Here is a 14,679-nt window from a genome sequence, read left to right as displayed (position 1 = left end):
AGACAGGACAATCACAGGAAATTCTCACTGCTATACGCCTCCTCCAAGCAAGACAGATAAATAGGGTGCTCTATGATTTCAATGATGGCCATATGTAGACCCTATGGGTTGTGTCCTATAATAATACCGACCACCACCGAACGTCTGTTCTATCAAGTTTTAGAGGAAAGTTCGACAGTATAATGTTTGGGCTTGCCACAAAACACTTTGCAGTTCTGCAGGGCTCGAGACCGGACCATCACTCTTTATGTAAATTACAAACATAATCGCTGATCCAATTCATGATTCCGACAGAACTGATCACGGTTATTGGCTCTGTGGTCCCTGTGGGGTTACCGCTGATACGCAGTTGTCCAATTCATCGGTAATTTCATCTGTAACTTCCTCGTGGTGGGCTTCGGAAACTACAATTTAAGTAGGCTTCGACATTTTGAATTTTTAAAATCTGACCTCAGATTAGCCACTAAAAAATCCAGGCACCTTGAATTCTTCATTTTGAATTTTTAGAATCCAACTTCAGATTCGTAATCTGTGATCGGAAAAATCCAAGTCAATCAATCCGCCAAGCCGTTTTTTTGTTTCAAAATAATGTTCGCATTTCGGATCAGGTATTTTGAACTTTCTCGCTAACTTCAGATTCGTGCTCGTCGAATTCAAAAACCCCAAAGTAATGAGTTTTAAGCCATTCCGATAATATCTCGAATATTTCGCACTTTTGGCCGTTTGGTGGTCCATGAATCGTTGTAAGAGTAGGTATACGCCTTTCAATTGATTTCCATTTCATGATTGTCCTTTAGATGTTGAGTTAAGTAAATAATAAAATTTTAAAGAAATATTAAATATGATGGCACACCTGAGTTGTACCTTTATTCTTACTCTTTTAGGAAGTTGAACTCTTATCTTCACTGATACTACAAGTTGAGTTGGGACCTGTTAGATATATAAAAATCATAATGTAAGAATTCATAAGTTGGTAACAAATTATTGAACACGAAAGCCCCCTAATTTTGCAAACTTAGTACAGCTGTGAGACACAAAACAACACCCATTTACTCGTATTTGTGTGCTTAAAAAAATGATGTGGTGCTGAAAAGATCTTATAAACCGGAATTAAAAAATAGAATTTCTTAAATGAGTCAAATGTTCCTTTAAATGAAAAAAAGTTGTTATGTACAATTTATTCCTCGAAGCGAAGAATCTCTCTAATGCATTCTCCTTCTAACTAATGGCAAAAGAGCGTCTGATCCTATCCTATCATGTAATTACATGTAACAACACAAACTCGGTAATATTCGCTGGTTGAGTGCACGATTTACATACCGATCGCGACGCTTGCGATGGCGCTTTTGTAAATCGATTTTCGCGAAATACGAGGTACAAAAATTGAGCGATGGATATTTTTATTTTGACTTTTACGCGCTCCATTGCTTATCGGTTTGGCGTACGACGTCCTTTACAAAAAATTATAAATCTTTTGATAGGGAGATTAGTTTCGGAAAATGTCAAATCCATTATCCTTTTAAATTCAAACAAAAAAATAATAATTTAAACTCTGATATCATATTTTTCATGATTTCATTATTTCCATTTCGAAATTAATTTCTAAAAAAATTAAAACAATTTTCTCAAACTGTTTTTCCTGTATTTACAGTTAACTGAGTTGGAAAAACCACTTTTCTTGCCATATCTGATCGCACCGTCCGTAACTAAATGGAAATTATAACCGCGTCGAAGCGTTCTTTTGTCACTCGATAGCCTAAGAATGCAGCTGATAACTATAAAATATTATATTTTCCCTGGTTACCAATGTAAGTACCACCACCAAGCTTTTTTTAGCAACTCTTATACGTAAATTAATTTTTACCGTAAATTTCTTATGTTATTGGTATTGGAATGGCCTCACTATTATCACAAGTGTAGGTATTAGTTACTAATAAAATTTCAATAATAATTTGAAGCAATCATTATTTTTACTTACTTCCCCATTTTCTGACTTCGCGCAAATATTCATTCCAGAATGCGCAACGGCCTTCCAGTGGGCCGCGTTGCAGTTTCTCATCCTTGTCTTCGGTTGAAAAAACATAATAGACAGGATCTTTCTTTGTGAAATTTGGCCATTCCTCGCCATCCACAGCAGGATTACTGAAAAAATATAAATAAATAAATAACAAAATGTTCCAAAAAAAGGAGTAATTTACATTAATTGGCAACAGCTTAGCTGGAAGCCAATAATTTATATCAGGTACAAAATATTACAGCTATAAATATCATATAAAATAGTAAACAATTTTACAAACAATAAAACGTTTACTGCCAAAAGTTTCGGATTATGTGATAGGAATTAAATAAAACTATTTTCTGCTTATCGAAAATCTTGGGAGTTGTTTTAACGTTGTCTGCCTAAGCTAAAAGGAGTCACAATCCAGCTATTCAAAGAAATTAAATATCTTGAATTAATCCTCGATAGTAAACTCTTCTGAAAATTACAAGTTGAAACAAATACCTCCAAAGCATTGACAGCCTTCTGGTAGTGCAAGAGTGTTTTTGGGAAAACGTGGGGTCTTTCTCCTAGCAAGGTCCTATGGGTTTACGCAGCTATGATAAGACCTATTATCTATCACCTATGCATCAGTGGTCTGGATGAGTAGACTCCCTCCCGTAGGAGTCAGGATCACCTTATCAAGATTGCAATGCACTGTGGCCATCTGTTGCACTGGAGCTTTTCCGACTACTTCAGGCCCGGCATTAGATGCTCCGGTTCGTCTACGACCACTTTCTGCTTTCATCCAAGGGGAAGCCTTGAAGGCCATCTGCAGGCTGAAACACAATGGGAATTGGTACGACCCCTGTCCGGAATTGGACAACAGAGTAGGCATGGACTGCGATCCAACAATCCTCGCCATGCTCCTTGACTCCATTCCAATCAAGAGTCGTGCTTGACTTGAGCCCGGCAAACACTGTTTCCGCATTTTCACGGATGGCTCCAGAACCGAGCACGGCTCCGGCTCTGGGGTCTACATGGAATCCAGCGGGAAAAACTGCACTTTGCTCTTGGAATGCATGCATCTGTGATTCAAGCGGAAGTGTATGATGTTCAAGAAACGATAAACTTTGTTGTGGAAAACAGATGAATCGGATCTGCCTATATGTGTCTGTAGCGAGAGCCAAGTTGCGCTCATGGCCTTAGACAGGCCTCCAATCACTTCAAGAGTAGTCGAGTCCTGTAAATCCAGGCTGAACTATGTCGGTAGACATAATAGCCTGATGCTAACATAGGTCCCGGAACACGTGGGTATCGTGGGTACCGACTTTCTATCGCGTTTTTGCAGTTTGGGCAGAACGGGGTGTCCTCCAGATTAAACCGATGGAGGTACTCCAAACAAAACAACCGCGGTCCCTCAATATTTGAGTGAGGTAGTAGTCAAGGTCTCCGTGTTTCCTGGTCACTCATTGGCTAATATTTGAAATAAGCCTATGAGTCCAACATCCGTTAGTTGACGAATCCCATCTGCTTTGCCATTTTTCTATCGAATGCAGTTTTTCTTCAGCTTTTTCTTCTAATCACTGCCTAGCCCGTCGCCTGCCATAGAGATGGCTTAATTCCTTTGCCTGAATGTCGGCTGGTAGTTTGCCCGCAATAATGCCTATTGCGTCTCTCGAGACCGTTCTGTAGCCACAAGCCACCCTTATTACACTTCGGCGAAGTACCTGTGCTGCGTATTGTATGCTGTTGCTTTGCATGACTCCAAGATACCTCGGTCGGTTCCATTCTGAGACTACCAATTTCCCCAAGACATGCCGAGGAACCACTTTTCCTTAAAGTATTGTGATCTTTCGACACTTGTCAAGGCCGATGGGCATTTTAATATCTTTGGAGAATATTTGGACACATTCCAAAAGGTTTTCTAGATGGTTCGGTTTGTTGGCATAAAGTCTACGTAGAAAAGGTGGCTCAGCAGGCAACTTCCAGAATGACCATGCATTACCACAAAACTATATCCTGTCTCATTACAAATGCGACTTAGGGGATTCATACTGAGTACAAACCAGAGAGGACTCCACGAGTTACCTTGAAGATGTTATTTCGAATACTGAATTCGTTTGTATGTATATTGAAAATTTTCAAAGCCGGCCCATTTGTATTCTTTTTCTCCAATACTGCATAATTTTTTCCAGAAATTAATTATATTGGGGTTTAAGTTATAAAGATGAAGTGCTTTTATAAGCCAGAAATGTGGAACTGAATCAAATGCTTTCATCCAGTCAATATAAGCCACATAGAGGTTTCTGTTACACTTTTCAGATTGACCAAGCTCTACTTGATCTATGGTCAAATTCTCTTTGTATCGTTGGGATGCTCGTTGCATCCTTACAGCTTCTCTGCATTAAGACTGTGCGTTTTAGTAAGCTTATGAAAGGTGTTAGATATGCATGAAGTGAGTATTTTACAAATAACAGGCATTACAAATAACAGGTATTTTACAAATAAAGGAATCTAATAATTTAATAATTATATACCACGAGAGAACCAAAAACAATTGCTTAAAAATTTTCCCTAGTATTGAAATATCCGAGACAAATCTTTTTCATAAGCTACTTGCTGCTCTTTTGTGCATCTTACTGTACGCACCTGCGCGTCCTTCACGCACAGCAGCTGCGGCTGTCAAGCAGTTAGAAGCCATATTTACATACGTGGTGCATACATATATACGGAGCCGCGGCCACTCGACATGGCAAAAATTCGAGATTCACCAAATATTGGCAAATAATTCTACAAGACACATTCCAATATTGACTATTTTCGAATGGTCGAGAAAATTGGCATATGGGCGGCTCATTTTCTGAATGACGGTATTTTGCTCCTAGAAATATGAGCACAAACTTATGAATGAATTTACTTTTGTTGTGATATACAGTGGTCACACAATTTATTCGTACAACCTGCGTTGTTGTTTAAGTGGTTGAGTATTTGATGATGATGTTTTTTTTTTTTTGTTCTAAGTCAGATCCATTTAGTGAGGTCCAAGTATAGCAGCAAATTGTTGTAATACATGTAGTTAATTGCTTCCATCTTCTTTCGGCTAAAGCATGATAGTGTGAAGCAATGGATGCTTTTAATGTGTTGAGTGGGGTGGAGACTGCCACCGCCTCTGCAGTTTCTAGTGTCGAACCTTTTCTTGCTAGGTCATCCGCTATCTCATTACCCCCCTGTTCCTATGACCGAGAACCCATATCAGAGTAATTTCAAGCCGGTGACTAAGTTATTATATTTGCTCTCTACACTGTAAGACTAGCTTGGATGAAATGGAGTTGGAGTCTAAGGCCTTGATAATACGTAAAAAACTTTAGCTTTGCGCAAATATTTGTTGTGACGAATTTTTTTTTGGGTTAGTGTATGAAGGTTACATTCCTGATGAATTGCCGCAAACAAATCTCCCGTTATTTCAACTCACACTGAGAGGTTCCAAGGAAAGCAGGCAGACGTAGCAAAAGCTGCAAAACATTTATTCGTACACTTTCAGCCCATGACATTGTTGCTGTAAAAGGAACAGGAAAATTCGTTTGTGTTTTTACTAGTATTGCTGAAAACGAAATAAGATTGGTTTTTATCGTCGATTCAGTTCCAGTTGGGTGTAATATCTCGATTGAAAGTGGCAAAATGGGACGAAGTAAGGATTTACCAATTACGCTAATACTGGTAAATTGGAAGCTAATCACAACCAAGCCGGAAGGCGAAAAATATTGACTTCACGTGTGGAACGCAACATAGTAGCATCAGAGGCGCAAAATCCCACAATAACCTTCAGGATACACATACATACATAATTGGCGCGTACACCCTTTTTGGGTGTTTGGCCGAGCTCCTCCTCCTATTTGTGGCCTTGATGTTGTTCCACAAATGGAGGGACCTACAGGTTCAAGCCGACTCCGAACGGCAGATATTTTTTTATGAGGAGCTTTTTCATGGCAGAAATAGACTCGGAGGTTTGCCATTACCTGCCGAGGGGCGACCGCTATTAGAAAAATGTTTTTCTTAATTTTGGTGTTTCACCGAGATTCGAACCTATGTTCTCCCTGAATTCCGAATGGTAGTCACGCACCAACCCATTCTGCTACGCCGGCCGCTACGATACCTCCACGATACTCTGCCGAAATATTCAAGAGTCTAGAGCATAAAAAAGTACAACACAAACAGTCCTTAATTGTCTGCAAAACGCTGGTTATCATAGCAGAGTGGCACGCCGCAAGCCCTAGATTTCAAACATTAACAGAAAGAAAAGATTGAAGTTCTCCAAATACTATATAAATGAGCCAGATTCTTTTTGGGAAAACGTCATATTCAGTGATGATAATGCTTCCGGATCAGATGGGCCTCTAAAAGTTTGGCGAAAAGAAAATACGGAATGAATGAAAAAAATCGTATTCCTGCCATTAAACATGGAGGAGGAAATGCAATGGTTTGGGGGTCCACAGTTGCATCTGAAGTGGGACAAATGGCTTTTAGTGACGATAAAATGGACAAACATCAATATTTAAACATTTTGAATAATAACTTGCATGATAGTGCTGTTTCACTTGGTCTGCATGCCAAAGGGTTGTTGTTTTAACAAGACAATGACTCAAAACACTCATCTTGTCCCGTGCAAGAATGGCTTATTTACCACTGTAACCAGCTTAAAACTCCACCTCAATCACCGTATCTAAACTCAATTCAGCATGTCTGGGACCTCTTAGAAAGGAGAATAAGAAAGCACAATATAACATCAAAGGCGTCATTAAAAATAGCTTTAAGTGCTGAGTGGGAGAAAATTGCAGCTAATGAAACGAAGGTATTGGAAAATTTCATGAAAAGGATATTGTCCTGTAAGCGTGGTCGTTGTGGTCATTTTTATTTATATTTTATTGGAAAACCCTTTATGTATGTAAATATGGCTTCTAACTGCTCGACAGCCGCAGCTGCTGGGAGTCAAGTGCTCGCAAAAGCTACAGTAAAATGCACAAAACAGCAACAATAAGCTTGTAAAAATATTCTGTCCCGGACATTTCAGGGAAGATTTTGAAGTCATTATTTTTGGTTCTTTAGTAGTAAATAATAATTAAATTATTACATTTCTTTACGTATGTGGTTCTCCACAGAGTTTTAAACTTACTCTGAAACAGGAATTCGTCTTATTTGTTGGCTACTGTTCTTACATTCAGCCTACGAAGTACAGAGTGCCAAAGATTTATTATTGAGGAAGTCACTGAAGCCTCTGTAAATGCCGTATTGTTCATAACAACAGGAACCAAAGCCGCAAATTTTTAAACTAAAAAGTTTTAATCAACCTGCACTTTTCATTTATAAAATTTAATACATAGGTACTTTTCCTCTTGAATATTAATATTCATATATCGAATAATAATTCACTACTTCATAGTAAAGGCGAGTTAGATTCCTTGAGCAATTTCAGCGAATGACATTTTTCTGTGCGCAAAGCCGCATATGTGTGCATATTCACATACAAATAATAGGTCTATCGATAAGTTCGTGCGGTTTTACAACAGATGGCGTAACTTGATTATTATTCCATCGATCCACATTTCCAAACATTCATTGGAGAGCTACTGTCGTAAGGCACAAACGTCAGTATAAGTTTTTTATTTGAAGCGTAAACAACAATATTTTTACCACACTTGAAAATGTCGAATTTCGTGCCAAATAATGTGTTTTTGCGGGGAATTCTTCTTCATTATTTTAATATGAAGAAAAAAGCAGCCGAAAGTCATCATATCTTGGTGGAAGTTTATGGTGAGCGAACGTGCCAGAAGTGGTTTGCACGCTTTAAAAGTGGTGATTTTGGCTTGGAAGACGAAGAACGCGAGGGTGCGCCGCCAAAGTTCATGGATACCGAATTGGAGGAATTGCTCGATCAAGATCCGGCTCAAACGCAAGAAGAGGTTGCAAAAACTTTAGGAGTTGATCAATCAACCATTTCCAAACGTTTAAAAGCCATGGGAATGATCCGAAAGGTAGGCCATTGGGTGCCGTATGAATTGAAGCCAAGAGACGTTGAACGCCGTTTTATGGCATGCGAACAACTGCTTCAACGGCACAAAAGAAAGGGTTTTTTGCATCGAATTGTGACTGGCGATGAAAAGTGGGTCCATTACGACAATCCAAAACGTCGGGCAACGTATGGATACCCTGGCCATGCTTCAACATCGACGTCGGCGCAGAATATTCATGGCCTGAAGGTTATGCTGTGTATCTGGTGGGACCAGCTGGGTGTTGTGTATTATGAGCTACTGAAACCGAATGAAACGATTACGGGGGATGTCTACCGACGACAATTGATGCGTTTGAGCCGAGCACTGCGAGAAAAACGGCCGCAATACGCCGATAGACACGACAAAGTTATTTTGCAACATGACAATGCTCGGCCACATGTTGCACAAGTGGTCAAAACATACTTAGAAACGCTCAAATGGGATGTCCTACCCCACCCGCCGTATAGTCCAGACCTTGCGCCATCCGATTACTATCTCTTCCGATCGATGCAACATGGCCTGGCTGACCAGCACTTCCGTAATTACGATGAAGTCAAAAAATGGATCGATTCGTGGATTGCGGCAAAACCGACCGAATTTTTCACAAAGGGAATCCGTGAATTGCCAGAAAGATGGGAAAAAGTAGTAGTAAGCGATGGACAATACTTTGAATATTAAATTTGTAACCATTTTACGTCAATAAAGTTTCAAATTTCGAAAAAAACCGCACGAACTTAAACATAGTCCTATTACGTACATATGTACAGCTAGTAACAGAAGAATTTTCCCCCCAATCGATTCCTTCAAACAACCTAAGTTATAACAAAATTGTGTTTTATTTACTGAATGAAATACAAAACGCATATTTAATCCAAATAATGAAAAAATTTTAAAAAGGAACAAAATTATAGCTTTTTATATTAAACTTTATAAAAATACATGTCTCAAAAGTAAGTATACAGTTCATCATATTATTAATTTGTGAAATCAAAAACATAATTAAAATCAAATCCTAGTATTTGGTAGGATAACCATTATACTTTACAATCGCTTTAAGTCGTGCATTGATTTCACCAAGTTTTCAGTTACAGCTGGTGGTGTTTTATTCCATTCCTCTTAAAGGACGTTTTTCAGTTGTTCCTTATTTCTAATCGGATGTTTACGTATTTGCCGTTTTAAATGTTCCCATAAATGTTTGATTGCGTTCATATCCGTGGACTGTGGCGGTGTTTCAGCTGTTTTCGCACATTGTATAACAGCCACTCTCGTACAATGTCGGATAAGTACTTGGGATCATTATCCTGCTGGAAGATAAACGTTCCTCCAAGATCCAATTTCGAAGCGCTTTCTTTTAAATTATTTTTCAAAATATTTAAATAACCATATCGGTCCATAATATTTTCGATAAATACCAAGTTTCTCACCCCGTTCGCAGCCATACATCCTTAAACCATCACAGAGCACCCTCCATGCTTCACAGTGCCGGTCATATTGTTTGGATCAATTCCGCGTCAACTTTTCTCCAAACTTTTTCACGGTCATCAGATCCACAGATACTGAACTTACACTCATCACAAAATATGACTTTTTTTTAGCGAATAAAATCCGTTTACTCCGATTGACACTACTCACGAAGGGCTTTTCCTAACATTGCGCCCATGATAACCAGCACTATGCAAAACCCGGTGAATAGTTTAGATGCAAAATTGTTTTCCAGTCTCATTTTTAACTTCAGATTTCAATTTAGGGCACTTGGCTGGGGTTTGTCCTGATTTTCCGTACGACTAAGCTTTTTTCTCTGGGACTTAAGAGCGCCGGACACCCACAACGCTCTTTATTAGTGGTGCTTCCCGCACTTTTATATATTATTTATTCACAATCTTTTGAACTGTAGCAAAACTCCTATCTATCAAACGACCGATTTCTCGCAATGATTTATGTTCTTTGTGATATTTTATAATCAGTTTTTTAAAGCATCAGAAAGCTCTTTTCCTTTTGTTGCCATTACTAAAAATGTCGCAAAAATTAATACAAAACGTACTTCCCTAAATTTGTATACTCACTTTAATTATTTCCTTTTAATAACTTTAACTTTTTTAATCAATACGTAAAAATAAATGTTATGCTAACTGAGCAATCGTTTGCTGTATACTAACTTTTGTGACATAAATTTCGCTGGCATCAAAGTCAAAGCAAAGCGTGGATAACGGTACCTAAAATTTACAGCTAAATTAAGGCGCATATGAAAGCTTATCCCAGTACACAAATTACTGTACATACATATGTACATACATATCCTATCTTTTCTTTGACGAGCAAGAAGACGGTCGCAGCGAATAGTTTTTGTTTTTTATATGCATACATTCTGCGTTCGTTGAAAGTTTGTATGCATATTTATGTGTGTATATGTATGTATGTGTGTATGCCCGTTTGGCTATCTGGACGGATATTAGAATGCTATTTTCTTATGAATATATGTACATATGAACATAGTTTAGATTTGACTAAAGAGATTAAATATATGAATGTTTATATGCATTACCTTATAGTTGATTTATATAAAAATCAGTTCATATCCGGCATGAATTATTTTATACAGGAAAAAAATTTCTAAATATCAAAGCTCAACACACTATTTTATAGCAATTATAATTAAAGTAAACTTAAAAATTCTACCAAAACTTTCCTGGTTGAGAATCGTAGAAAAAACAAAAAAATTGTTCAAGGAGAACTAGTGAACCTGAATTAAATACGCGCCGCAAAAACCATGCAAACAATTCCGTCGACTTTAGCGTTTGCATTACAAATTATCTGCTTGTGCGGCTTTCTCATCGGAAATTCATTCGTTTCGCTGTGAATCGGCGAATCCCTTACTGGCGTGTTGAAATCCCCTACAGCCGTGGTGAAAAAAATCTGAAAGCCCTTGCAACGAATCTTTAATTTAGTACTCGGAAAAAGCTCATTTAACTGGAACTTTAACTCGAATAAGCTTAGAGCTTTCCAGTTTCCTGTAATGAGCAATAAAGCTCACAAATTTCAGTATTTAAATAAACTACACGCTTGTCTTAGCTAAAACTTCCGCTTGCTTTCGTCGCACACATCTAAGACACGAACCAGAAGAGGAAATAGTAAAAGCTCTTTTTAACACATTACTGGCTCGTGTGCACAACTACACCACAGATTATCTTGTTTATTCAACAAATTCCTTGAATTGAATATTTTCACACGCCTGTACCGAAGCAGGCGTATAGACTTGGAAATTGAAAAATCCCTGTTAATCATACACTTTTTTCCACACATGTAAATAGAAAAATCTGTGAATTTTCAAATAAAATACTTTAGCTCAGAGGGCGATGCAAAACACTAAAGGAAATGTAGGTTTGCAAAGTATATCTACTAGAGAAGTAAGGAAACTAACCAAATGACACAGCAGAAGTGTAAAATGTAAACGAAAAAAAATCGAAAATTGCGTGTATCTCGCCCGCAAGTTTGAAAAGTCACCTTACTTTTTGAACACATCTCGTATACAATTAATAAAACAGGTTTGTAGGTAGTATTTTTTAGGCAAGTTCGTCAACACTGACTAAAGTCCTTTTCACGATTGCAGCTTAAATGCCTGCAAGAAAAAGTCAAACTACTATGTAAACATTCTAGTTCAGATACTGGTATTCAAAGGAAAAACTATGGGCCAGCGAACTTCAAAAATGGCCAAAATTCGAATATTAAAAATATCCCTCCTATTCTCTTGGATGTTTTTCTCCACCCCGGGAGTGCTTCCGCATTGGTTCGAGATAGAGGGACAAGACGGCGCCCTAAGAAGAACACTTACTTACTTACACTGCGTCCAGGGTCAAGTACACACTTTGGGTAGTAAGTTAGGTTAGGTAGTGCTGGCTGATCTGGAAAATCTCACTTTGACCTCTAGAGTTCATTGTGCTACCGGTGCTATGTATTTGGAGTTGAATTATTATTTTAAGCTTAAGCGAGTCGTTCAGCATTTTGCCAGCAATATCCTTCAAGGATGAAAAATATGCTGATCCTGGGCACACATATCGAGTTCTACAAAAAGCAGGGCTGTAGCAAAGTAGGTGTTCCAAAATACCTCTAAAGTACCTCTAGCATTCACTTCATTGTATGTATTGCACGTATCGCTATGATCCAATTCCGTTTTGGCTGCGTGATGTAGGGTATTTTGCAATATTTTCTATGTGATGAAATAAAGCTTGTAGTTTTCACTTTCCAAGTCCTTAGCATAATTTTGGCAGTTTTGTACGAGGTTGAGTGTTCCCATATTAATTGCGTTTCCAGATCTACTTTCTGACGAGCTCAATCTCGGCACGCGAATACCTGCCTTAGTAAGCTCATCGGCCCTCTCATTTTCTTCTATTCCTTGATACAATAGTAATTTGGTCTATTATTTTTTTCAATTAGATAGGGGAGAATAGAGAAGGTTTCACTTGAGCGTAGTCATCTTTGAAATTATACGTAAAAATACTTCCTCTATTAGGTGTAACTTAGTGAGTGATAACTAATGATTAAAATACCCAAGCGGGTCGGGGGGAAGAATACATCCGCGGTAAGGCTTTCCTGTCGTAAGAGGCGACTAAAACCCGGCAGGAGAGGAAGGAGCTCGGCTCGAAAGGCCTCATATACACCGAGTACCTTTAGCGGCAGGGCTGTAAAGCTCATCAGGATCGAGACCAGTAAGATCCTGATTATGATATACTGGTAAATATTCTTAGATTAGGAACTCTATGGGCTGATGAAAGTAGTATTCTATCACCTCAGTACAGGAGGGTGACAAAGGCTGATAGGCTTATGCTACAATCGCCTCCGTCCCGGCAAAAATAAAACTCTGGCAAGCCTTCGGGTACGTTCTTTACACGTCACCATTAAGTTGGTGGTGCAAGCTCAGTTGAGAAATCTTGACTAGTTTCTGTCCTGGCTCTGAACTATATTGCCCATGAAGCGTAGAGTCAACCCTCGCATGACCTCCGCTCTCGCATAAATAACCATGGGGACACTTAGGAAAACTGCACTTTCGAGTAAGAATAGCGGCTTGAAGTCGGGATTCAAAAAAATTGATTATGAATACCCAAAATAAACAAAAAAAACCACCCAGCAAAGAACAGAAGTAGGAATCAGAGATGGTCGAAATGACAACGTGGATCCAAAAGATATATAAAATATGAAACCGAAATTTAACTATTGTAATATTACTTTGATTTACGTAGCTGAGGTGAGGACGTTAAATTTGGTTTTTTTAAAAGTTTTCAAAAATAATTTGATTTAGAAATTGTTTAGGACTTATTTATAAGGAGGTTTTAATCAATTTTTGAATGTTTAACCAATTACTGTAGCTGAAAAAAGTTTCAAACGAACTGGTTGAATTGAAGAATACTGAATACCGGTGGCATTCCAATTCACAACTAGTATTTTTTCCTGCCGGGTACCTACTCATTTTCATGGATATACCAAATACAGAAAACACGGAATGCCTCAGCTAAGTCCAATTATGCTCAAGGGGGAAGCTCTTGTGATTTCGGAAGAAACCAAGTACTTGGAACTAAACATAGATAGGAAACTGACTTGGAAGTCAAACATCTTAGAAAGAGTTAAGAAAGCGAACCTAGCTTTTTATGCCTGAAAGGGAGCTTTAGGTAAGACCTGGGGAATTAAACCTAAGGTTGCTCATTGGCTTTACACTTGTAGTGTGCTATGCAGAAAAAAAACCTATTCTAATTTATTGAATAAGGTGCAGAGATCAGCGGAATTAGCAATATGTGGCGTCATGAAAACCACGCCATCCATGGCTTTGGACATCATGCTACATCTGCCACCCCTAGATCTCTTCTGCAAATACTCAGCGGCCTGCGCCGCTTTAAGGCTCAAAGCGAGCTCACAATGGAGAACTGTCACACATGGACATTCAACCTTTTAGACTCCTACACGGATATACCCGGTGACTGTGATTATCACCCTCCCATTCTTTGCTTCGAAAGGAATTTCCTAATGAAAATCCCTTCTAGACTGGAATGGCTTGAAGAAGATCCAATACCCAACACACTCGTTAAGATCTACACGGACTGATCTAAAATGGACACCGGTGTAGGATCAGAGTTATTTTGCGAAGAGTTTTCTATTAGTGAATCCTTTTTCAAGCGGAAATAAACGCTATTCATGAAGCCCTAAAATGGTTAGAGATAAACAGAATATCATCAACGGATATCTGCATTCTATCGGACAGCCAAGCTGCCCTCCGAGCCCTGGATGCATTCCAAACAACATCAAGGAGTGTCTTACGTTGTCGCCAATCTCTAAATGAGATGGCAAAACAATATCGTATAATCTTACGTTGGGTTCCAGGCCACAGAGATATACCAGGGAACTGTACGGCAGACCAACTTGCAAGAGAAGGTACCTGCATGCCAGACATAAGTAATTTTATGGAGATACCTCTTGCAACTTGTAAGCTTCTCATTAAGGACGCACTAATCAGTTCTGCAAATCAAAGATGGATCAGCGTTAACACCTGCGAAATTGCTAGGCAAACATGGCTAAGGCTAAACTTACGTCTGTCGAAGAGTATTATAAAACTGAAAAACTTCCAATCAGGACCTTAGTAGGGGCCCTCACAGGACATTGTCTCAT

General features: G+C 38.6%; 1 protein-coding gene across 1 annotated transcript in view; it reads right to left on the bottom strand.

Annotated features, from left to right (window-relative positions):
• Positions 1-14,679, bottom strand: part of LOC129236327 (acetylcholinesterase) — a 255,679-nt gene that overhangs the window by 55,003 nt on the left and 185,997 nt on the right. The window contains exon 9 of the mRNA XM_054870657.1: positions 1,979-2,142. Within this exon, the coding sequence (XP_054726632.1) occupies positions 1,979-2,142 (164 nt within the window). The remainder of the gene's footprint in view (positions 1-1,978; positions 2,143-14,679) is intronic.

Source organism: Anastrepha obliqua, chromosome 1, assembly GCF_027943255.1.
Source record: "Anastrepha obliqua isolate idAnaObli1 chromosome 1, idAnaObli1_1.0, whole genome shotgun sequence".
Classification (NCBI taxonomy): domain Eukaryota; kingdom Metazoa; phylum Arthropoda; class Insecta; order Diptera; family Tephritidae; genus Anastrepha; species Anastrepha obliqua.
The sequence above is the reverse complement of the archived record's forward strand: the minus strand, read 5'-3'. Positions and strand labels throughout refer to the sequence as shown.